Genomic DNA, 24,226 nt, shown 5'->3' with positions numbered 1-24,226 from the left:
GGTCCTGTGCAACTTGTGGCTCCTGCACTCAGGGTGTGCCAGGACCCCCCACACCCTGGGGTCAGCTGCTGAGATGCTGCCTGCCCTGTGGGACAGCTATGGCCTGGTGGTGCCTGGCTGCAACTCCTCATTGCAGCCACTCTCAGGGTGCCCTTTTCTCTGTTCAAGTCTCCCCAGTCTGCAATCCAGCCTCTGTCGGGGTAATCGCCCTAGAAAAGGGTGTGGAAGGGGGTTGCCCCAGACTGCGTCCCCAGAGACGCCCTCCCAAGGCCCCTTTACCCAAGCATATTTCCCCAGCCTTTCCTAAGGAAGGGCTAGAACTGATGTGAGTTGTCTCCACCCAGGTTTTGGATTAACTCCACCCGCCGCCGCCTCGCAGCTCCTCCTCCCAGTGAACAGCCCAGCTGGGATATAAGCAAGTCGCTCAGCCACCGGGAGCTGCCGCGACAGCTGGGCGGGTGGTGTGGGACATCGCGCCGTGACCCGAGCCGTGCACTTCGCCTCGACGCCGGACCCCATGGCAACGCCTTCACAAAAAAGGAGCACCCGCAGCGGGGCTTCGGGGACCCCCTTGTCCCCCACACGCATCACCCGCCTGCAGGAGAAGGAGGACCTGCAGGAGCTCAATGACCGCTTGGCCGTCTATATCGACAAGGTGCGCTCGCTGGAGCTGGAGAACGCCGGCCTGCGGCTCCGCATCACGGAGTCCGAGGAGGTGGTGAGCCGCGAGGTCTCGGGCATCAAGGCTGCTTACGAGTCGGAGCTGGCGGATGCCCGCAAGACCTTGGATTCGGTGGCTAAGGAGAGAGCTCGGCTGCAGCTGGAGCTCAGTAAAGTCCGGGAGGAGCACAAGGAGCTGAAAGCCCGGTGAGTGCCCTGGGAACGGGGGGGACTGCAGCGGGACGGGTGCTGTCGTCATGCTTGGCAGGGAGCCGGGAGGGAGGAAGGAGCGACCTGGAGGAGTCAGGGAGAGAGAGGAAAAATCCGTGGCCTGGCCGGGGCTGGAGTGTCTGTGGTAGGGACCGAAAGAAGAGAGAAGCTCCCTCGTCATTCCTGCTCTCCTTCCAAGCGCCATCTTTGGCCGGGATGCCCTTGGAGCGGGGATTTGAGAGCAGAGCTGGGGGCTCTTGGGGCTGGGGCTGGGGCTGAGCAGACACGCCGTGGGCCCCCGTCAGGGCCCGTGTTCTGCGGGTCGCAAGCGCCGGGCTGGCGGCCCCTCTGCCTTCGTCATGCTGGAGCTATTCCTAAACACGCTCTGGCACAGTCCGGGAAGCGGTGCCAGCCAGCTGGCTCTGTCCTGCCTACAGATTTTGCCTGCTCGTCCTATTTTCCTTTGCTGTCTTTGGCACCGCTTAAAGAACCTGCCGCAGGTTTTGTTTGCTTTAACCCTCCCTGTGCCGAGCTGCTCCCACTCTGTGGGATCCCTGGCTTTGGGGAAAGTACTTATGTCCCCCTCCCACCAGCTGTCACTGGGTGATATCCGGGTGCTCCCAGTCCGCATTGAGGCACGAATTCCTCCAGCCGCTTCCCATCGGGTTCATTTCTTTCGCTCCCTGCCATCAGAAATGTCACCCTCATGGACCCCTTCTTGCTGCCACTGGGCACCCCTGCCCTCCTCAGGGCTGTCACCGGTTACTAGCACAGGTCTCCTGAGGACACGGGACTCCCTGGCCAATGTCACTGCTGGCCAAGCAGGGGCCGGCACTGGGCTTCCCCCGGGCTCTGCCAGCCCGTACAGCGTCGGGATGTGTCCCTGTAGTGCCCAGTTCCCCGAATCCCGCTCCAAGGAAGGAGTGAGCGGATCGCTTTCCGTCATGGACTTTGGCTCGCAGCCGGATCCAGGTTGGGCAGTGACGGGACAACCCCCTCTTACTCCATTTGATCTTTTGCCTCTTATTCTAGACACCTCGTTTTGAGCCAGTACCAGATGAGGCTAAAATTAACTTCCTTAGTAGATGCCATAAATATTCTACCTGGGAGGGAGGGACTGTGCTGACTGTTACAGCCGTCTCCGAAAGCCATGTGGGGTTATATTTAGCTTTCTATTTCCCGTGCGCTGCTGCAGCTTCGTCCTTGGATAAGGCGGTTTGCTGCTCGCCAGATCCCTGCTCCCGGATCCCAGGGATCCGGATGCTGGTGAGAGGAAGAGCTGAGCTGTCTAAAGGCTTTTCCTGCCTTATGCAAACGGAGAATTATCTTGGCCACGATCTTTCGAGGGCTGGAAAAAATGCCCGGCCCGCAGCAGCGAGTGGAGGGGAGCTGGGCGCTGGCTGCGCTGTGGAGCCGGCCGTGTGGAAAACGGATGTGGAATTTTTCCCTGCGATGGGCTGCGCCCCGGGAGCTTCTGTGCTTGTTCCCGGGCGCTGACAAATCCCCTGAAAAAGTGCTGAAACTCGCGGGGATTCCCGAAGAGCAGCTTGTGCTTGAGAGATGGGTTTCGGTGGGTTTTGGCTCTAGGGGCAGGGGTGTTTCCGTGTTGTGTCATTTCTGAGTCACGGCCGGTGAGATGGAAGAACGGAGATGCGGGGGAAGCCGGTGCAGTTCATTCCTGCCTCTGGTTAGTCCCGTCTTGCTAGAGCGCCGTATGAGGGCTGCTTTCCAACCCCCAAAACCCTTGCAAGGAGGCTGCAGTTCGTCTTGTGTCCCTGGGGACCTGCTCGATGTGGCAGGGCTGCTCAGGGAGCGGCACAACCGGCTGCAGGGCTGTGATGCTGCTCTTTGGGCTCAGTTTGACTGGCATGTCCCGAATCTTTGGGACATGAGGGAATAGAGCAGCCACGAGCCGAGCCCTGCGGAGGGGTCAGAACTGCTGGCGGGATCAGGAGGGTCCTGTTCAGACGTTCTGCTCCCTACCCTCTAGCTGGGCAGGGATGTGCCTGCTCTGCTGGCTCTCCCCGCCCACCCTGAGCCCTTGGGTCAGCGCCTGGTCTGGGGCCACTTCACTGGCCTTGACACGGTGAGACTTTGGCTAATAAGTAACTGGCAGCTCTGTGCACCCCTCGGCTGTGCCCGTCAGCTCTGGGGAAGCGGCGAGTATCTCCCGCCGGGCAGGCGCTCGGGGCCGCATTATCAGCACCCACAGCATCGCCACTGCCCGATGGAGGGGTTGTCTCGCCAGCACAGAGGGAGGGTGGGGGGCTGGGATGCCAAGGCATGACGTGTCTGGATGTGACACGGTCCCGGGTGCTCTGTCTGGGAGGGAGAAAGAGGTGCTGACTGGAGGGGGGACAAGGTGTGGAAACAGGAGACCGGTCTAACCAGTACCAATGCACGAGTGCAAGAGCTGCATGGGTGGAAGAGGGTCTGAGAAGAGCTGGGCTGCCTGCCCTCTGCTTCCTGCCACCCCTCTGTTCCTGGCCAACTGCTCTTCTCTTGGGGAAGCTCACAGTGGGATCTTCTCACTGCCTGTCTGGCTGCTTTCCGTGGTGATCCAAGAGGGATTTCCCAAAGTGCTCACCTGGCTCTTTGCACGGGGACCCTCATCCCTGTGCAGCCTGACACTGGTTGTGCCCCAGGGCAAAGGACCGCTCTGGGCAATCCTGTCTCTCCTGGTGTCACATGTGTCCCCAGCTCTGGATGGTCCCTGGCCATGTCGTAGCCACGCTTCAGGCAAAGCAGAGAGGTGCAGTGAGGGTGGCTGGTGACTCAGGAGCGCTGGCAACACCAGCATCATCTCCTCCCAGGCCATGGGTAGAGATAGAACTAGTCTGAAATGCCCCTGTGCCTGGTGTCCTCAAGCTTCTGTCCCCCTCTTTGGAGGACATCTGGATTCCAGCATTTCACCAGAGGTTGGAGAGATGCTCTGTGCTTGGTCCTGCCCATTGCCCCTTCTCCTTAAGCTGGTTTCTGACTCACAGGGTGAATAGAGCTGCAGCCCTTGTCTTGCTCCCTCAGAGTTCATCCCATCCCACGAGTGGGAGACATTTGTCAGTGCAAGCCCCAGTCTGGGGATGCAGAGCTGTAAAATACAGACCTTGGGTACCTTCAGTCCCAGGAGAGGCCCACTGAGGAAGTCAGTGCCCACTCCATGGGTGAGGAGTGGCTATGCAGTGGCCATGTGGTGGCCACACAGTGACCAGCTCCCTTCTCCAGGGCAGGAACCAGCCCTTGTTAGTACCATGGCTGATGAGCAATGACTTCCTGAATTGCAGCCCCTAACCTGATTAAGCCAGTGCCTCAGCAGCGCCTCTTCCTTCTGGGGCTCAGATCTCATCCCTGGCCCTAATGAGGACAAATATCCTATTTCCCAAACATTGTTGTGGGGGGAGGAAAGTCATCCAAGGGCAGAGCAAGGGAGGCAGCAGTGGGATGCCAGGAGGTGAGCTCCACAATCCTTCCCCAGCCCAAGGGGGTTTTGCCTTGTGCTTTGTTCAGCAATGATCCTCCAGGCAGGAGCAGGTAAACAAAACCTGTTTAGTTGAAAAAAAGGGAGGAAAATGAATTAAGGTTCAGTTGGGGGGGGTGGGGTGGTCACACACTTCCTTCAGCAGCGATGAGTTTGTGCTGGAGCATTTTGCGTGGGGTGAAACCTCAGGCTCCTGAGTTTCTCCCCCGTCTGCCTCATGGAATCCCTGCCAGGGCGGGAATGCTTTGGCTGGGAGGAGGCTTTGCCCTTTTGGAGCAAACAAAGAGCAGCTTGTGCAGCTGGGGGTACTTTGGGGGAGTCATCAACACAGAGCCAGGCTGCTCCAAACCTCTGGGACCCTCTTAAACATGCCACCCTGAATCTCCAGCCCTTTGGACACACTGGTTGTCCCTTGATGTCTGCTGCAGCCAGCAGCTCAGAACAGCTCGGCATGCCTGCCCTCCTGGCATCCTACAGGGCTGGAGTGCTCTGTGGCAAAATGTTTCTTAGAGGTGAAGGTTTTCATTAGCTGTTCCCAGTGGAGAGGAATTCTCGGCTGTGCAGACATCCAGCCCCTCTTTTTCCAGAAAAAATTGTGGCAGAGAATCATGCTTCAGCACTTTCAGTATGTCATCTTGTTCCCGTTGCTCTGTTTGCCAGTGTCTTCCAGCCACGGGTCGTTCCCTCACTTTTCCCAGGGGTGAGGGGAAATCCTGTTGCCTTTATATATATTTAGGATGATAGGATCCACTTTAGTAAATTAAGGACCTTATCCTTGGAGCTGGGGATTAAAGAGAAGCAATTGCAAAGAGAATCAGGGCTGGGTTTGGTGTGCGAAGGGATCCATCCCTGACAGACCATCCCAGCCTGCCCCAGTCCCACGTGCTGCCACAAGTGTTTTTCAGCCTTGCACGTGTCACTTCACTTGTCTGAATCCCATCAACACTCATACTCCAGAGGACAGGGGGTTGTTCCCAGTGTGGTGCTCAGGGATGCAGACAGAGAGGGTGGCACAGCCAGGGTGGGACATGTGGGGCAGGTGCCAACTCCATGTTCTGCTGAATTCATGCCCTTTGGGAGATGCAGTTTCCTTTTGTGCTGCTGGCAAGGACAGGAGGAAGTCACCAGAGTTCTCCCTCTGATCCTGGCCAAAATTAGGGCTGTCTTGGAGTATTCCCCAGGAAGTGTCAGCCCACTGGGTTCAGGATGAGCTGGGAATCACCTTCTGCTGTCCCACCACTAGCTGCAGTACCTGTTTCACCATCCTTCTCTTTGTGAGGTTGTTTGCTGAGCCTGCTCCTTTGTGACCAGCTCAGCATGTTCCCAAACAGCTGAGGCTGGTGCCATGTAAAACCTGTCTCTGTCAACAGCTGCCATCAGACAGCATGGTGTCAGGGCTGGGTGCCCACCTGCCTCTGCTGCCTTCCCCTCCCTGCCCGGGGCTGAATATCCCCAGTGTGAAGCTGAACAACTGTGGGGGCTCACACAGTGGGGCTGCCAGCCCCACCTGGTGAAGTGGCAGCTGCAGCTCTGACTGCAGAGACGTCTGTGTGACAGCCAGGTTCTCGGCCACCCAGGAGAAGCCCTGTCTTTCCAGGGATAGGGCAGCCACAGCTTCTCTGAGCAAGCTATGCCAGAGCCTCACCACCCTTACAGGGAGAACTTTCTTCCTAATGCCTCATCTAAATCTGCCCTCTCACTTAAAAACCATTCTGCTTTGCCCAGTTGCTCCACATCCTTGATAAGAGTATAATAAAATATACATATTTTTCCTTGTTCCTGTATATGAAGGATGTCACAGCATGTCCATGAACCATGGTGTGATCCATGGGTGCTGGGGAAAGCCAAAGGGTGTGGAAGTTGGTTTATGAAGTGCATTGAACTCAGCCCACAGAGATACCACAAACCCCAGCTGTGGTTGGGACACCTCCATTCCTGGCAAGGCTGAGTCAACATCTCACATTCTCTGTCATAAACCAATTGCCTTTTCCTGAGTACCCTTGGCTTGGGGTGTCCCCCAAGCTGCAGCCAGTGTTCTATTTCTGCCTTCCATGGTTATAGAGCTAGGAATTACAACAGCAGCAAGGACAAAGTTCCCCAGCACAGAGGGTGCAAGGTGTGTGCTGCCCTGCCTGTACTGTACCTTCCTTAATTATGGGGTTGTATCATCACAGGCATTGGTGCCATGTCTCTGTGGAGAGATGGCAGAGCTAGGGTAGAAACAAACATGGGCTCTCCTGAAGCTGTTGGGTTTTTTTGTGTTTTTTTTTTGTTTGTTTGTTTGTTTTGTTTTTGTTTGTTTGTTTGTTTGTTTTGTGTTGGGGCTGTGAGTGGCTCAGAAGCACCTCTTTAGGAGCAAGGCTCTGATAGCAGAGGTCTCTCCTTCCCTCTTGCACAAATCTCCAGCCACTTGCTCTGGCTGCTGCTTTCCACACTTTCCACATCTGCTCCTGCCATTCAGTCCACTGCTGCCATCCTGGTCGGGCAGAGCTTGGTCTCTGCACACTGCAGTGCTCAGCTGCAGCTCAGAACTTTGAGTTTGTTGGGGTTTTTATTTATTAACAGCTTAAGGACACAGTTTCTCCCATCTGAGTCATGTGAGCCCAACCAACTATCCAAGTTCTTGGTGTGGATGTGTAATATGGGTTTCAACAAGGATGGGAGCCCAAAGGAAAGTTGGCCCCAGTGCCCATCAGCATTGAGGGGTGGCCAGCTGCCCCACTGCAGCTCCCAGTCCACACTGTGAAGAGCCACGTGTTCCCCTCTCCTTGCAGTGCGGTGGCTGTGGAAGGGCTCTGGATCAGCCCTGGCAGAGCAGGGAGATGAGTCATGCTCAGCCATGTGTCTCTGGGCTGGAGCAGGGTGCAGCAGTACAGGGCTGTGCTTCAGGGGCCCCCCCCCTAGTTCGGCAGTCACGCTCTGCCCCTTCCTTCCTGCCATGATGGCAGATAGCCCAGCAGCATCTGTGGGGTGCAAGTATGTTCCCCCATGGAACACCAGCTACACTGGGAGAAACTGGGGGAGTTTTCTAAGTTGAGCCCCCATGCTGTGGGTTTTAGCAGGGAAGGGGAGCACTGCCTCACCTCTGGGCATCATGCTTTGCTGTTAGGGTGGCTGCCAGGCCCCCCTTTAAGGGCAGAGATGCTGCTTTATGCAACCCAGCCTCAGCTCTGCAGGTGCAGTGCAAAAAGCCACCAGATTGGGGTTTGCCTGATGGTGAGTGTGTTGTGGGCCTCTGAGGCTGAGCAGGAGGGAGGTGGTGGCGAGGCTGGAGCATCTCATGGTGGTCATGTTTGCAGGCAGTTCTGTGCAAGCAGCAATTGGGGCTAAATTGCGCTTTCTAGGGATACCACATCTGCGGTCCTCGCTCTGGGGAAGAGCTTATTTCCTGCCCACGTGCCAAGCAGGTCTGGGCTCCATCCTGACATAATGCAGGCTGGCAGGGAAAATGGGCAGAGGTGTGCTGGCAGCTCTACACATGGCACAGCACAGCAGAACATAGGCAGTCACCTTGGTTGCTGCTCATCCTGGTGCTGACCTGCATTTTCCTGATGGTATCCTATCCATATACGTCCCTACAGCCACCCCAACAGCATCTGGAGCTACCAGTACCAGCAGTGACTCAACATCGGCAGCCCCAGCACAGCCTCGCTGCCACCGCCACATGCAAACAGACCTTGTGGCAATGTAAACACCTTGTCTGCCTTTATCTGTGCTCCTGGAGCCGGGGATAGCACACCCTTTTGTTCCCAGGAATATGTGTGGCATCTGGATCCAACAATCCCCTGCTTTGTTTCTTAAGCAAATGTTGCTGGCCGGAAGCTTTGTGTACCCAATTTATGAAAAACAGGGTGAGCTACTGCTGCTTCTGAACAGAAAAAGGAGGCCTTGAACTTGTCCCCTTTTTAGCCTCTCCTGGCTCCTTTGTGCCTTGTCCCTTCTTGCACGGGGACCTGGTTTCCATTGTGGGTGAGGATGCAGCAAGTACAGAGTGACCTCCTCATCCCTTCCCATCCCCACTTTGGGCTCAGGAACTGCATGTGTGAGCAGAGGAAAGGGGAGTTACAGCCACATCTGCACAGTGGCAGCCTATTTCCTTGCTCCTGGGGCTGGGATTGCATCCCTGCTCCACATCCTGGCTGTGTCCCCAGTTTCTAGCAAAACACGAGTGGCGTTTTCCTCCAGTGCTCCTGCATGAAGACATGACTAATACGAGTGACTCAGCTCCCTGTTTTTAACTTCTTTCTAAGGCTCCTGCCATGCCCAGTCTCCCAGGGAAACACCGGGGATCTCTGCTTTGTCTTCATCCTTTGAGATGGTAGTTTATGGGCTTTACATTTCTTGTTCATCTGGAGAAGGATGCATTGAAGTGAATGGAATGTTCTGGGATTTCCATGGAGGGGCAACACTCAGAGCTGTTCTAGGTGGAAAAAAAATCAAACCCATAACTTTCCTATTAAGTTTTATTCCAGTTCTTTTAAAACTAGCTTTTGCTGTGTTGGAGTAAGATAGTCAAGGCTGGGCCCAGCTCCTTAAATTTCCAGTCCAACACTTAATTTGTCATTGCATTAATTTAACTATATTAATGATACAAAACTCACTTGTTACCATGGTGAGTGTTCAGAGTAGTGCCATGAAGACTTGGAATTTCCTTCCCTCCTCTTCCCAAAGGCTTTGGCTTTAGTCAGCAATAGACAACACTTCAAACTGTTAGCAAATTCTGGATTGGAAAAACAAGCTGACAACACTTTCAAACAAAATGTGGGATTTTTCAGGCTGTCCTGAGTAGGAGTTGACATTGATGATCCCTATGGGTCCCTTCCAACTCAGGATATTCTGTAATCTCAAAGCTTTATTCTTGTGTCTCTACTACTGAAATCTTGCCCTCAGAAGGTGGAATTGAGCAGTGTGGAAGGTGGTGTATTGATATATTTGAGTTGTGTCTAGAAAAAGTTCTCTTGCCAGCTTAATTCCAAGCTTCTTTTTAGCAAGTTTCTTTTTCTTCATAAAGGGTATTATTGCTTTAATCTATATTTAGGATGGTTCAATTCAAGGCCATCAAGTGTCTTTTAGATAACCCAATTCAAGATTTCATGAGAAGCTAGGAAAAGGCAGGCTAGCATGTTGGGAATGAATGGGTTTAGGCTGGGCTGCAAGTGGGGTTGACCAGTGTTTGATTGTGGTGTTCTGAGCAGTTGAGATGTTCAGGTTTATAAAGATATAGAATCACATAATAATTTAGGTTGGAAAAGCCCTCCAAGATCATCAAGTTCCCCCAGCCTTGCCAAGGCCACCACTAAGCCATGTCCCCAAATGTCACATCTGTGTCTGTTAAATCTCTCCAGGAGGGGCCAACTCAACCACTGTCCTGGGCAGCCTGTTCAAGTGTTTGGTGGTTTGTTTTTTTTTTTTTTTCCCAGTGGAAAATGCAGTTTTTTCAGCAAGGAACTGGCCTCCCTCTGGAAACCCTGGGCTCAGCCCATCTCCTCAGGATCTGGACAGACACTGGCCAGGTTTTCCCAGTGCCATGTAGACAATTCCCAAGCTCTTCAGGACCAGCTCTGGTAACAGACCTGGGACTGGGCCAGGTTTGCTAAATCAAGTTTCAACTGGTAGCGCTTTGCGTGTCACCCCAGCCTGGAGGCTTGTTCCATGTAACCCAGGGTTTGGTGGTAGACATTCCCTATAGGGAAATCCTGCCCTCGTTTTGCTGGGCTCTGTGTGCTCCCAGCACTGGGGACTCCAGTGGCTGATCCTCCTTGCACTTTGCATCTGTCTCCTGGGGCTTGCTGCACCCTGGCAAAGCTTTTCCCAGGCAGCTGGGAAAAGGAATTCCATGGATAACAGAGGTCCTACAGGCAGCAAATGGGGTCCCACAGGTGGCAGGGGGTCTCCCAGGCAGCCAGGCACTGGCAGACCTGCTGGCGTGTTGTGATGCATACTCCAAGCCGGGACACTTGTCCATGGAGGATAGATAGGTCCTGCCCTTTGTGCAGGCACACAGATTTATGCCTGATACAAACTTGCCCCAGAAACACAACAGGGGCTGTGGAAAATCAAGTCCTTCCCATTCCCCTAGTGACACCCATATGGCAAAAGGCAAAAACCCCCTTTTCCACCTCTGAAACCCCTCTGGTAATGCCATCCAGCCTCCAAAACCATGGAGTGTCCTGTTACTATGGGGGACTCAGCCCAAACAGCAGCGTCACTTGGTGATTTGGGATTTCCATTCGGAGCTGCTGGTGGAGGCTGGGATGAGTCACCCGCTGGCCTTACAGCCCGGCCAGGGAGTGAGCAGCACTGGGGCTCCCCGGCCGGCACCGAGCTGGAACATTGTTAATTCTAAACAATTAATACACTATCTGTTCTCAGAAATGTGCTCTGAGCTCTTAAGCAGTGCCTGGCTGTTGCTTGTGAGGCTGCTGAAGATGAAATGTTTCTCCCATGGTGAGACGGGAGGCTGGAGGGTGAGAGGTCTTTGCTCTGGTGCATCCAGGAGGAGTAAAGCTCTTTCAAACCTTCAGAGGGCATGTGTGTGGCTGATTCCTGGCAGTTTCAGTACGGTCAGGTTCCATCACACTCGAGTTTGTGTGCACCCACAGCTCCCCCAGCAGTGTTCCAGCTGATGGGAGCTGTGGAGAGACAGGAGCATCTTGGATTTGGGGAATCCTAGACAAGGGGGTTTGTTTGCTTCCCCATGAGAGGCTTTATCCTGGTTCCCAACAAAAGAGCAGTTTTGGTTCATTTTAAGGGTGCAAGGAAAGGCCAGATCCCGATTCCAGGAGGGGAAGCCCAGTTCTTGAGTGATGCCAGTGAGCTGGTTTTGCTCCAGTGGGGCCACATGGAGCTGGACAAGCCCCTCAGCCCCATGGATGAGCATGTCATGAGTGTATCAGGAGTGTGTGGCAGGGCCAGCGCTGACCCTGGCACCAGGAAGGGTCTTTGGCACTACTGATGCCAGAAGTGGAAGATGTTTCCGTGCATCTGTTAACACAAAGGGTACCTCTGACAGGGGTCTGGTGCCCAACAGGATGCTGGCTCCGTGCAGACCTTGTCCTTGCTATACATCACGCTGGCTATTTCCAGCTTCCCTGCTAGGAGACCGGCCGTGTTTATCCTGGTGATTTGGCAGAGGCACTGTGGCACAGATGAGTCAGAAGCTGGGAGAAACTGCTTTGCCACATTCCCACTGCCCCACTGCAGAGGTTTTCCAGGTCCGCGTCTCCTCATGCTGTCCCTGCTGCTTGTCCTGTGGGGCCCTGTGGGATGAGGGAACAATCCTTGATGGAGAAACAATCCCTGGGACTGGGGAACAATCCCTGCAATGGGGTGATGATCCCTGGGATATGTGTGGTGATACTGGGACAGATCCCTGGCACTGCAAGCAGCGCCATGGAGAGCAGCCTGCCCAAAGTGGAGCAAAGCAGGTTTCCCGGGTCCTCCCAGCAATCCGAGACTTCCATGGGCACATACTGCCACTTCTGCCTCAGGTTCTCAAGCTGTAAACATGTCAAAGCCTTTTCTGGGATAGCATTCTCAGCCTGTGCGGGTAGGAGCAGGCAGCTGTGGCCCCTGGCAGCCAGGTGGGACTGAGACCTGCAGTCCTGGGGGATTTGCAGATGTTCATAAATATTTATGGAAGGGGCAGGAGCTGGTGAGTTCCCTGAGTTGGCACCTTTTCCAGGGTGGGGCAGCTGCAATTTGGAGGCAGGGAAGGAGGGGAATGCCTGTGCCTCTTTGAGCTCCATCCCACTCACTGATCCTTTTCCAGTGTATGAAGCCCAGTGCTGCCTAAGTTTCAGGAACACTTGTGGGGATTAATAGTGGAGAGGGAAACCAAAGAGTGTTTCCTAAAAATGCATTGAGTGGGCTCTGGCATCTTGGAGAGGACTGGCATCTTTCCAGCAGCCTGGTGGGCTCATGCCTGGAGCTGTTCCAACAAGCTCTGATGACTCTGTCCTGTCTTGACTTTTCCACAGGGAGAGCCCAGACCTGCCAGGTTTCCTGACTGGGATTTTGGGGCAGAGTAGGGGGGAGCAGTAGCAGATGCTGCTCTGCGGGGCTGTCCCTGAGCACTCTCTGAATCCATCACGTTGACTTCGCAGCCTCTCGTCTGTCTGTGCTGAGCACAGCCAGAGCAGATCCAACTTTCCATTAACATTTGGATTTTCTGGCAGCTCAGCTGCAATTTTCAATCCTTCTTTTTTCCTTCTTCCTGCTTTTAAAAGCTAAAAATAAAATGTCTTGAGGCCCCTTTTCCCTCCATCTTTTCTCTTGAGACATTTGTTTCTTGAGGATTTGATGGCTCTGTTGTTTTTTCTCCTCTTGGATTGTTTTTCCCCATGGCTCTCGCAGCACAGGGGATCAAATCCGATGGGATTTGGAGGCACCCAGACCTCAAGAATAAGTCTCTGCTTCCCTTTTCACTGCAGAATTTGGGATCTTGTAGGCTGTAGCAGGCAGGATGGAGAGGCCAGTGAAACCCTATGGGGAGGAGGAGGAGGAAGGTCTGTCTTCATCCTCCTTGCCAGGGAAGTGGGAGTGACACAGCTGCCACGGAAGTTTTTATTTTTAGCTCAGCACCAGCTGGAGCCTGTGAGGCTTCCTGGGAATAAAAGCAGGACCTGAGGGGAGGAGAAGGGAAAACTCAAACCTTGGCTGGGCTGGAGCAGGGATCCCCAGAGCTGGTGTGAAGCAGTGGGCTGGAGGTCCCCAAGGCCAGAGAGGATTCACCTGTGTGCTGATGTCTCATCCAGAGGCTGCTGGAACGTTCGGAGTCAGGGTGTGTTTGGAAAGAAGATGGGCGAGATGCTCAGGTCTCAGGGAGCCGAATTCTGCTGACCACTGACTCCCCAGAGCAGAGGACAGGAGAGGATTTGTCCCACCCCTCTCCCTGTGCCAGAACTACTGCCAGCTCAGCCCCGTGGCTGGTGAGCTGTCTCTGCTCTTCACAGTGGAATCCAGAGTTGAGCACAGGAGGCTTCCCAGGAAAAGCAATTTGTCCTTGAGTCATCTGGGATTTACTATGGGGCTTTCCAGGCACTGATGCCCAGAACCTGAATACTTCTGGTCTCTGGAGAAGGTGAATCTGCTGCAGACACAAGTGTAACCATCAGCATTTTTCCCTCTGTCATTTATCAATGGAACTGCTGTCCCTTGAAAGAGTCATACGATCCAGGATCCCCATCCCGAGGAGCCAGTGTCCTCCAGCTGTACCCAAACCTCCACAGCCAACACTCAAGCAAAGAGAGCAGCAAAACACCAGGGATGAGCTCTTCCTGGAGTAACATGGCAGTTCACTCCGTCGGGAACGACAGGGCTGGTACCCCGTCGGCACTGCTGGGGTGGCCACGCTGGCTGGGGGGATGAGCCAGGGCCAGATGGAAAAGCTCAGCCTCAAACGCTGGTTACAGTGAGCCTTGGAGCCTCGGATCCGCTCCCAGTTGGCATTCCTGTCCTATGAGTCACTGGCACAAACGGAGCGGGTTGGACAGGAAGGACTCAGGACTGAGCTCCGGCAGCAGCTCTGGCAAGCAAGGCTGTAGTTCCCTGGAAAAGGGGGACCAGCCGCATTTCTTGGTCAGTTATTCCACTGTGGGTTAAAGTCCAAATTCTCCAGACTGCTTAAATGCTATTTAGACATAAAAGAGGCTATTTTATAGAATGTATGGGCTATGAAATCATACTCTATGCATATCATTGAGACCCTCTTACCTGACAGCCCCAAACATTAAAATATGAAAATCTGACCACAGAAACATTCTAGAATTCATTACAGATCCAACATGTTTTACTGAGCTCGCTACACCACGATACTGACTGTTCTAGGCTGGGAAAGGAGCTACTAGAAATTGAAAGAGAGGCAGAAGCTGGATCTTCACTCACTTCCAAGAAAAAGTCTGCAAGCTGCTGCTGGATTCTCAGAGGCTTTTGGGCTCTGATTTTCCTGACATAAGTGATTCTGAATTTCGTTACTGTACACGTAGGAATTGTTATTTTTTTAAACTGTCCTTAAGTGGAATTCCTGCTCTTTTAACATGGAATATCCTGGGATTTGAAGTGAAGTTTGCACTTAAAAACAGTAGCCTGGGATTTTGAAACCTTTGCTTTAGTCTGCAAAATAACAGAATAAGTTCTCCATGCTGGCTCGGATCAGGAAACAGAAAGAAATGCAGGAAAATCTGCCGCTGGCCAGCCCAGGAGCTTCTGACATCCCGCATCTGCGAGTCTGGGAACGCCTTCCCTGCTGGTCCTGGGTCCCATTGCTGGTGGTCTGGATGCTGCTGTGGGATGGGCTGAGTGCCGGAGGTGCCGCAGCCGCTCCCTGGTGTTTGTGACCCGTGATGTCCTTGCCTCGGGAATGCGCAGCGCTGCCGGCGTGTGGTGCTCGCCCACGGCTGAGAGACTCCGGTCCTCGGGCGCGTTCCGCCTCCACCAGTACCACACCCCGTGCTGAGGGAGAGGAGGTGACAATCCCACCCCGGGGTTGGCGGCTGCTGGGGGGCCGTTGGGTCTTTTCTTTTTATAGGACCTACCAAAATAGCTGCAGGCTGTGTTTTGGTAGTGCAGTTAGATCAGATTCCCTGGTCATACGGTGGGTCTGTAAGGAGTGGCTTTGAGCTGCTGTCAGAGGACTGGAAAGGAGAGAGGGGCAGTGGGGGCCAGGATGGTGCAGTAGTGTGGATGATGATGCCAGAGGTGGGACTGGGGGGGCTGAGGTACCACGGCTTTGCACCCACTGAGCAGCAGCTGAGCTCGTGGCGAGGCACAGCCGCAGCAGTGCAGTCTGCAGCCCCCACTCATCACCTGGTGCTCCCTGTCCACTCCAGGAGAGGCATTGAACTCTTGGCACTGGCAGGGTGTCACAGACTCCTCTTCCTGGCCACCTCAGGTGGGCAACACTGGCTATGGGGCAGTTTCAGCTCCTCCCCCAGCCGCTGCTCCACCATCCAGCCCCATGTCACACGATGCCATGCCATGCTGAGCCACGCTACAGAACATCCCACTGTACCATGCCACACTTCATAGTGCAGATCCATGTCATGCTGTACTACACTGTGCCACACCACCAGTGTCCCACCATACTGCCCTGCATCCCATCATGCCACACGGTGCCACTCTGGCCCCAGCCTCGTCAGCACTGGTCTCTTACAGTACAGTCATGCCATAGATGTGAATATTGCACATGGGTGCCGCACCCTGAGATTCCTCCTGCTCTGCCAGTCATTCCCAGCCCTTCCTGCTTTCCAGTATCCAAGCTGGGTCTGGGTGTGCCAGGTGTCTGGGACATGCTGGTCCCCTTGGTGGGTGGCTGTTAGGGACAGTGGTGCAGCCTTTTTGGGATTGATCAGAGGAGGGCAGGTGTGACAGTCTGCATGGGGTACAGTGCACAGGCTTTTCTGAGAACAGCCCTGAGGAGAACTTGGAGATTTTGCTGGATGAGAAGCTTGACAAGACCTTTTGAGTCCCTTCCAGTACTTAGAGGGACTCCAGAATTTTGAGAGGGACTTTGGGCAAGGGTCTTGAGTGACAGGTTAAGGGGGAATTCCTCCCCCTGCCAGAGGGCAGGGTTAGACGGGATATTGGGAAGAAATTCTTCCCTGTGAGGATGGTGAGGCTGTGGCTCAGGCTGCTCAGAGAAGTTATGGCTGCCCCTGGATCCCTGGAAGTGTTCAAGGCCAGGTTGGATGGGGCTTGGAGCAACCTGGGATCATGGAAGATGTCCCTGCCCATGGCAGGGAGTGGAACTATATATACTTTAAGGTCTCTTTGAACTAAAACAATTCCATCATTTCCTGATAGCTATCATTATTCCTGCTGTGCCAATCACCTGTACCACCCTTTGCCCTGCAGGAATGCCAAGAAGGAAGGGGACCTGCTGACTGCCCAGGCACGCCTTAAGGATGTGGAGGCTTTGCTTAATTCCAAGGAAGCTGCGCTCTCCACAGCGCTGGGTGAAAAGAGGAATCTGGAAACTGAAGTGCGGGACCTGAGGGGACAGGTAGCCAAGGTGAGCAGTGGCAGCTCTGTCTCCAGCTGACTTAGGGATCCCTTTTTGCCCCTCTGCCTGGGTGCTGCAGGGCAGATGCAGCTGGATGGTGGGTCCCCAGCCATGCTGGGTGCAGTGCCCAGAGCCTGCTGTGATGGTCCTTCTCAATTCCCTGCCAGCTGGAAAGTGCCTTGAGTGAAGCCAAGAAGCAGCTGCAGGATGAGATGCTGCGCCGTGTGGATGCTGAGAACCGGCTGCAGACCCTGAAGGAAGAGCTTGAGTTCCAGAAGAACATTTACAGTGAGGTGAGCTGTGGTGTGCTGCGATGGGGCTGGGGTCACTTGTGACAACCCCCACTACGTGTGTTGTGTCCCTTCCCTGAGGTGACACAGTGTCCTGTGACCTGTCTCCAGGAGCTGCGGGAGACCAAACGGCGCCACGAAACGCGGCTGGTGGAGATCGACAATGGGCGGCAGCGGGAGTTCGAGAGCAAGCTCTCCGAGGCCCTGCAGGAGCTGCGGAGCCAGCATGAAGCCCAGATCAGGCTTTACAAGGAGGAACTGGAGAAAACCTACGGGGCGAAGGTGAGCAGCCTTCCCACTCCACTCTTCTCTCCTTCTAGCCCCACAGAGCCACGGGTAGGCTGTGGGTGTTGAGATGTTGATCCCCCTGTCCTGTCCCCCAGCTGGAGAATGCCAAGCAGTCAGCTGAAAGGAACAGCAACATGGTGGGTGCTGCCCATGAGGAGCTGCAGCAGACCCGTATCCGCATTGACAACCTCTCCTCAGAAGTCAGCCAGCTGCAGAAGCAGGTGAGTTGAGACCAAAGGGTTCCTTGGGATGGTCCCGTCCTGGGGATGGTCCCCTTCTGGATATGGTCCCAGGTGGAGCTGCCTGCCCTTACCTTTCCTCCCCACAGCTGGCTGCCAAGGAAGCGAAGCTGCATGATCTGGAGGATATTCTGGCCAGGGAACGCGAGACCAACCGGCGTCTGCTCTCTGACAAGGAGCGGGAGATGGCCGAGATGCGGGCACGCATGCAGCAGCAGCTGGATGAGTACCAAGAGCTGCTGGACATCAAGCTGGCTCTGGATATGGAGATCAACGCCTACCGCAAGCTGCTGGAGGGCGAGGAGGAGCGGTGAGAACAGGGTGCTGTGCACAGCTCTGGGCTACACGGGTCCCAGCTCTTGTGTCCTCGCTGGCTTCATCTCCTCTTCTCCCCCTGCCAGGCTGAGGCTGTCCCCCAGCCCTTCATCCCACAAAGGTGCATCCCGAAGCCACATGTCTACCCCAGGCTCCTCCAAGAAGCGGAAGCTGGAGGACAGTGAGAGCCGGACCAGCTTCTCCCACCATGCCCGGACCAGTGGCCGTGTTGGTGTGGAGGAGGTGGACTTGGAGGGCAAGTTCGTCCGTCTCAGGAACAAGTCCAACGAGGTGAGTTTGCCTTCGTGGAGATCTGTAGAGTCCCTGGGGTGAGGTTCAGCCCCACTTCACCCTACAGGAAGGATGTGAATGGGACAAGTTGGAGAGGAACCAGGGTTCTAAGGGTCATTACTCTCTCTCACAGGACCAGGCAATGGGGAACTGGCAGATCAAGCGGCAAAATGGGGACGATCCTCCCATTACCTACCGCTTCCCCCCGAAGTTCACCCTGAAGGCTGGCCAGGTGGTCACGGTGAGTCACTGCTTTGGCAAGATCCCAAACCCTGCCAGGCCACTGGTTACATGGAGTGGCTGGTGTGTGGCTTTTTGTGGTGATAGACTCCTACCCTGGGGCTGTGCAGTCTGCAGACCTGAGAAGTCACTTTTCTCCTGCTTTTCTCTCTAGATCTGGGCCTCAGGGGCTGGAGCAACCCACAGCCCACCCAGTAATTTGGTCTGGAAAGCTCAGAGCAGCTGGGGCTCAGGGGACAGCCTGCGCACCGCCCTCATCAACTCCAATGGGGAGGTGAGAGCCCATGGCAGCTCTGGCACGGGGCATGGGGGGTGGCAGGCACTGAACCTCCCAACTCATCTCCTGTCCCCCACAGGAGGTGGCCATGAGGAAACTGGTCCGCACCGTGATCATCAATGATGATGAGGATGAGGATGATGATGAAATGAGCGTCCACCACCGCCATCACCATGTGAGTAGAGTGCTGGGAATGCTGTTGGTTCCAAGGGGTCCATGGGGTGGGTGGGGGTGCAGCTTCAGTCAGGGTGGGAGGGAGCTCAGTATCACAAAGGATCAGGCATATAAGAGAAGGCAGCGGGGAGGCTGCTGTGGAAACACCTGCATGAGAGAAGCCAACAGACCTCTGGCATCTGGAGGAGATTCTGAAGACCTTGCTGGAAGTTGTCTCCACAGCCCTAAGGAACCTTGACATGTCATGAAAAGGGCCAGAACAGTCAGAGGGACACTGAGCTGGTACTGAGCATTGCTTGGAGGGTAGGATGGTGGGAAGTTGATGGACGACACTTGTTGTCAGCAGCTGCTCTGTCCTCTCTGCTTCATGAGGGTGCTGGAGCAAATCCAGAGGTGGCTTTGTCCTTCCTCTCAGCCCGTCTTTCCCCATATGGTGCTGAAATATGCACCAGGAGGAGCAGCGGGCAAAGAACAGGCAGTAAGCAGAGAGCAGGCAGCATGCCAGGAGCAGAGCCACTTCTCCCAAAGAAACATCCCTGTCTGTAGCCCAGCAGCCCATCCTGCAGGGTGTGTGTGTCCTGCACATGAGAGGCCCTCAGGAATCACATGCAGAGAGGTGCCATCGTGGCCAAGCTGTGCCTCAGCGATGGTGAAAGATCTTCTGGATGTCACTTCCAGAGCTCTGCAGTGTGGACCTCCTAACAGCCAACACTGCAGGAGCAAAATGGGGCATCCATCATCCACTTCCTTTTGAGTTCTCTGGATCTGAAGAGCTGTGCCAAGACTGATATCAGCACATTGAGCTTGTGGATTGTCTACTCTGCCCTTGTGAGACCCACCTGCAGTGCAGGGTCCAGTTCTCAGGCCCCCAGTACAAGAAAGACACAGAATTGCTGGAGCAAGTCCAGAAGTAGCCATGAAGTGCTCTGAGGACTGGAGTCTCTCTGCTCTGGAGGCAGGCTGGAGAAAAGAAGGCTTCAGGGAGACCTTAGAACTCCTTCCAGGGCCTAAAGAGGCTCCAAGACAGCTGGAGAGTGACTTTGGACAAGGGCCTGGAGTGACAGGACAAGGGAGAATGGCTTCCCACTGACAGAGCTCAGAGTTAGATGGGATACTGGAAGGAAATTGTTCCCTGTGAGAGAGGTGACTCACTGGCACTGGTTTCCCAGGAAAGCTGTGGCTGCTCCATCTGTGAAAGTGTTCATCAAGGCCAGGTTGGACAGGGCTTAGAGCAACCTGAGATAGTGGAAGATGTCCTGCTCATGGCAGGAAGCTGGAATGACATGAGCTTTCAAGTCCAATCCAACCCAAACCATGGCATGATTCTGTGATTCTCTTCTATACTGACTATCCCTGGACAGAGGAGCCAAGCTCCTGCAGACAGTGTGCCCATTTGTCTGGAGGCTGAATCCTTTCCAAGAGCAAATTTCCCAACGGAAAGCTGCCAGCTCATGAAGTGGTGAGGAAGAGGATGTTTTCAGGAGTGCAGTTCAGGTGTCTCCCATGTGCTGAGAGCTCAGGTGCGAGGTCAGGGCAGCAGGGCAGGTCACCCACTGGCAGCGTGCTGGCCCCAGTCACTTGGGATTAGCAACACAATAATAAGGATTCTGATTTATTATTTTTAAACCATGTGATGGAGAGGACAGGCGAGTCAAACTCTCTTCAAGGCCTAATGTGAAGAGCTCTCCTGGGTCACACTGGTGCTGCAACCGTCCTCGGGGTAGGGTAGAGGCCCAGGGCAGAGGTTGCTCTGGCAGGGGCTTCAGGTCATTTTGTCTATCCCCACCATGTGTAGGGCTGCAGTGGCTCTGGGGACCCTGGTGAGTACAACCTGCGCTCCCGCACGGTCGTCTGTGGCACGTGCGGGCAGCCGGCCGACAAGTCGAGCAGCCAGAATGCCGGCATCAACACCATGTCCTCGGGCTCGTCCACCTCCAGTGTGACCGTCACCCGCAGCTACCGCAGCATGGGCGACTCTGGCATCGGCCTCGGGGACAGCTTGGTGTCCAGGAACTACCTCCTGGGGAGCTCCAGCCCTCGCAGGCAGGTCAGTTCCATCCCAGACCCTGGGCCCAGTCACTGGCACTGGACCACTGGCTGTGCTGGTGCTGCTGGATCACCACCCTGTCCTGTTATCGTTCTTTCCCAACAGGGCAATGCTGCGGGGGTCCCATCCCCTCCCATTTCTCCTTCTCCCTGCTGTTCCTCTTTGAGCTTGCACAAACCTCTTTATAAGGCATGGGAGATTCTGAGGGGGATTGGAAATGGATGTGGCCCTAGCAGCTTCCCACTCCATTCCATCCTACACTTGGCCCCCTTGGCACCCCAGAGCATTCCCCATCCTCCACATCACTCATCCCACTGCTGCTAAGTGTTCATGCTGGTAATATGCATAATAGTGAATTGAATAATATTCAATTGAATATGTATTTTTATATCTATGTATTAGACTAATATGTAATATATTCTATAGTGATACTCACAGTCAATATTATAATCCTTATATATCACCTACCACTAATTCTCAAATTTTGGAGCTACGAACATCTCAGCTTGGGAGGATTTATTTATCATATCCCAAGGGCCAGGATGGAGGAGAGCCTGAAGGCACTGTGGGCATTCAAAAGATCCCACTGGACACTGCACTCAGAGCAAATGGATGGTGACAGTGGGGTCTCCTTAACTCTCTTCTTTTTCTTTCTCCTTTCCAGGCTCAGGCTGTGCAGAACTGCAGCATCATGTAATTCTGTGGCGCATTCCTGTGGTTCCTGCCTGTCTCCAGCTAGGATTTTTTTTTTTCCAAAGCAACAGAAATTTTTTTCCCTTAAAAAAACAAGATATCAAAAACCAAGGTTGATTTTTTTTTTCTATAGCAGGAATTTTATATATATATATATATATATATTAAAAGTGCTAAAAGATGCTTTGATTTTTTTTGTAAAGAAAATATCTATTTCTATATAAAAAAAACAAATTAAAAAACAGCTTTTCAGCTTCAAATATTTTTTAGATCTTCAGCCAAAGACAGCAAAGAACTGTGTTTACAGAGCAGCCATGCAGGAGGAGTTTGTAGTAGAAATGCTCCTTAGACTGTACCTTTTGCCAAAGCGTTTTACATAGGACAGGAGAAGCACAGCCATACCCACTGGAGCTGCGTGCCACAGGGGCTGCTGTCCTGTCTCAAGTGGAGCACAGTGCCTTTGCAACCCTTTTTCTTGGGATCTGAAGCCAAAACTCCCTTTTTTTTCACTTTTTTTGAATTGTGGCTCCTGGTGGTGCTGGTGTGGGGGCTCCTGGCAGCTCGTGGGTGATGCCCATGTTTCTCTGTGGCTATTGCCCCCTCCACAGCCCCCTGCCTGCCTGCTGTCCCGGAGCTCTATGTACTGTATTCCCCATATTCCCCATCCCAGGCACCTCTTGCCCTTTGGGTTCCCTTTTTCTTAATTAGCCGAGTTGTGCCTTAGCTGAGGTGGGGGCCAGGCTGGGAACCCCTTTGGAGCCCACCTGGCATCAAGTGGAGATGGAGTAGGGGAAGTGAAAACACACCGGAGCTGCGTTCTGGCACCAGATGGATTTGACAGCTGGGGTGATGGACCTTGGTCCCACAACCTCGGCCCCAGTGGGGCCCCCTAGGCCCCCTCTTCAGGAGCCACTGCACCCAGTGTGGCTCACCCCAGCATTTCTTGGCTGCAGTTATTTGGGCTCATCTCTGGTGGCTGGAGCACAGGAGCCGTTTCAGGGATTAAGCAAAAGATGTTCAGTCCAGGTCAGAGTTGGTTTGCCAGGAAAGCACCTAGGAAGGCTTTTTGGTTGAGCAAGGCAGATTTTGGGATGTGGTAGATGCAGCTTCCCCCTTGGCAAGAGTCCATCCAGCCATTGGCAGATATATTGGCTCTTTGCCTTGATTGGGAAATGCCTGCAGCCCCCTCCCCGACCTCAAGTGCAGCAGAGGGGTGTTTCTGGAGAAGATGCCGGGACAAGCCACCCCCTTCAGTGGGTTTTGTGGAGGTCATGTATGTATCCATGCTTGCAAAGCTTCTGTTTTACTGCCTATATTTTCTTCCAGAGTCAAAATACAGCTGAACTATTCCCATGCTGTGTGCTGTCATCATTGCTGTCCAGGGGAATTTGGGGGTGCTGTGCTGCACCCTAGCAGCAAAGGGGCCCCCCCAGGGATCTCTTTCTGCCCCACAGCCAGGGCTGGGGCTCAGCACCCACCATGGATGGGGGGAAGTGGGGTGGCCACGCACACCCTGGCTCACCCAAGGGTGAGCTGTGGGTTACTAAGAACTGGCCCAGCTGGGCAAGGAGTCCCAGAGAGGGGCTGGGAACACGGGACGGAATTTGACATAAGGACTCAGAGATTCCTCTTGGGATTTTGGGGACCAGACATTCCCCAGGATGAGATGGACTGGGAGGTACAGAGCCTGAGTGAGCCCCTGAGTGAAGGTTTGCTCGTACCATGACCCCCACACTCTGCCAAGGGGACCCCTTTTACCCCCAGGCCGTGCCAGGCACTGGAGCGAGGCAGGAGGGGATGCTGTGGAGAAGGAGAGCTGTAAAGCCGATGCCTAATCGGCTTTACCAGGCACAGCGCTGCAGAGCCGCGATGTGAAGGGACGCAGGCGGGCGGCCGGGGCGCAGGCACAGCCAGGTAGGTGCCCGGGATGCCCAGTCTGGGAGTGCCCCCTGCCCCGGTGCTCGTATGCCTGGGTCCCCCCATGCTGTGTGGGGCCGCATCACCCCGAGTTTGGGTGCAGCAGGGCTGAGGTTCAGGAGGGCAGGGGGTGCCAGGGGGTCTAGGGCATTGCTGCCACCTCCCAGCTTCCAGTGAGCCTACGGAGACCCAGCAAGGTGCCATCTTCCCTCCCGGGAGAGGGGTGCAGGGGGGTGTCAGAGGCAGGTGCTCACAGCATGAGAGGGGACACGCCGGCCACCTCTGTACCCTGTTTGCCTCCCGTTTCTGCTAGCTTAGGGATACCCATGCCACAACACTGAGTCATCTACCCCCACAATCCTGCAGCTTGTCCCCTTTCATGGGGATTGAACGCTACTCCAGGCCTAGCACTGCCAGCCTCCAAAGTCATTAGGTTGTGCCCAAAATAGCAGGTTTTGGAGTGATGGGGGGAAGCCAACCACGCTGCTGACATCTTGTGCTGCTGCCTAGATATGTTCTTGGGAGGAGACAGGTCAGGGGACACGGGAAGTGCCATGGGGAAATGCAAAAGGGAAATAATGCCCTGGATCTTCCCCACATCCCCCACAGGGCCCAAGTGTCCTGGCAGTCTTAGGTTGGGTCACCCCAGGGAAAGACTGAGCTGGAGATCCATGGGGTCTCTGCATCAGCCCCCAGGGACATTGCAGAGCCCTGTAAGGACAATACAGACACCGTGGGCCCCTTACAGAGCCACACGGGGCCCATACACTCTCCACAGGGACCCTGCACACCCCAGCGTGGACCTTGCATAACCCCATGGGAGCCTTGCACATCCCTATGGAGCCATGTGCAGCCCATGGGGACTTTGCACAGCCCAGGGGAGCTACGGCCCACAGGGACCTCACACACCCCTACCGGGACTTTGCAAAAGAGCCTGTGAAAGAGCTCCAGCCCCACTCCAGCCAAAGCACTGACTCAAGGTCAGGTTTCTCCCACTCCTCCTGTTGTCCTGTGGATCTGAGCCCTGCTTCGGGTCCCCCAGAGTCTAGTAGGAGGGAAATGGGAACCCAGGGCAGGGGCCATGGCCTGGCCTTGCTTAGTTGTGTGCT

General features: G+C 54.5%; 1 protein-coding gene across 4 annotated transcripts; it reads left to right on the top strand.

Moving 5' to 3' along the window:
* The first annotated feature begins 428 nt into the window (after window positions 1-428).
* Window positions 429-22,553, top strand: LMNA (lamin A/C). 4 transcript variants are annotated; one of them, XM_062511279.1, is made up of 12 exons: window positions 429-867; window positions 16,199-16,355; window positions 16,514-16,639; window positions 16,748-16,918; window positions 17,020-17,145; window positions 17,253-17,473; window positions 17,565-17,769; window positions 17,903-18,010; window positions 18,164-18,283; window positions 18,366-18,461; window positions 20,256-20,362; window positions 21,171-22,553. In XM_062511279.1, exons 1-12 carry the CDS (start codon window positions 518-520, stop codon window positions 21,202-21,204), a joined length of 1,821 nt encoding a protein of 606 aa, XP_062367263.1. In that variant the 5' UTR covers window positions 429-517; the 3' UTR covers window positions 21,205-22,553. The 4 variants fall into 4 exon arrangements, with proteins under 4 accessions (XP_062367263.1, XP_062367262.1, XP_062367261.1 ...); XM_062511277.1 differs by having other exon boundaries at window positions 430-867; window positions 20,256-20,507; window positions 21,178-22,553; XM_062511276.1 differs by having other exon boundaries at window positions 430-867; window positions 20,256-20,507; window positions 21,172-22,553.
* The last annotated feature ends 1,673 nt before the right edge of the window (window positions 22,554-24,226 follow it).

The sequence above is a fragment of the Cinclus cinclus genome, chromosome 31 (genome assembly GCF_963662255.1).
Source record: "Cinclus cinclus chromosome 31, bCinCin1.1, whole genome shotgun sequence".
NCBI lineage: Eukaryota > Metazoa > Chordata > Aves > Passeriformes > Cinclidae > Cinclus > Cinclus cinclus.
Note: the sequence above shows the minus strand (reverse complement) of the source record. Positions and strands in the feature narration are given on the sequence as shown.

Bases quoted from the DNA above. Each gene is read 5' to 3' on its own strand.
- LMNA (XM_062511276.1), top strand. From the start codon at position 518: ATGGCAACGCCTTCACAAAAAAGGAGCACCCGCAGCGGGGCTTCGGGG. The intron at 16,640-16,747 runs GTGAGCTGTGGT...ACCTGTCTCCAG, and splicing joins AGAAGAACATTTACAGTGAG to GAGCTGCGGGAGACCAAACG. The intron at 18,284-18,365 runs GTGAGAGCCCAT...TGTCCCCCACAG, and splicing joins TCATCAACTCCAATGGGGAG to GAGGTGGCCATGAGGAAACT.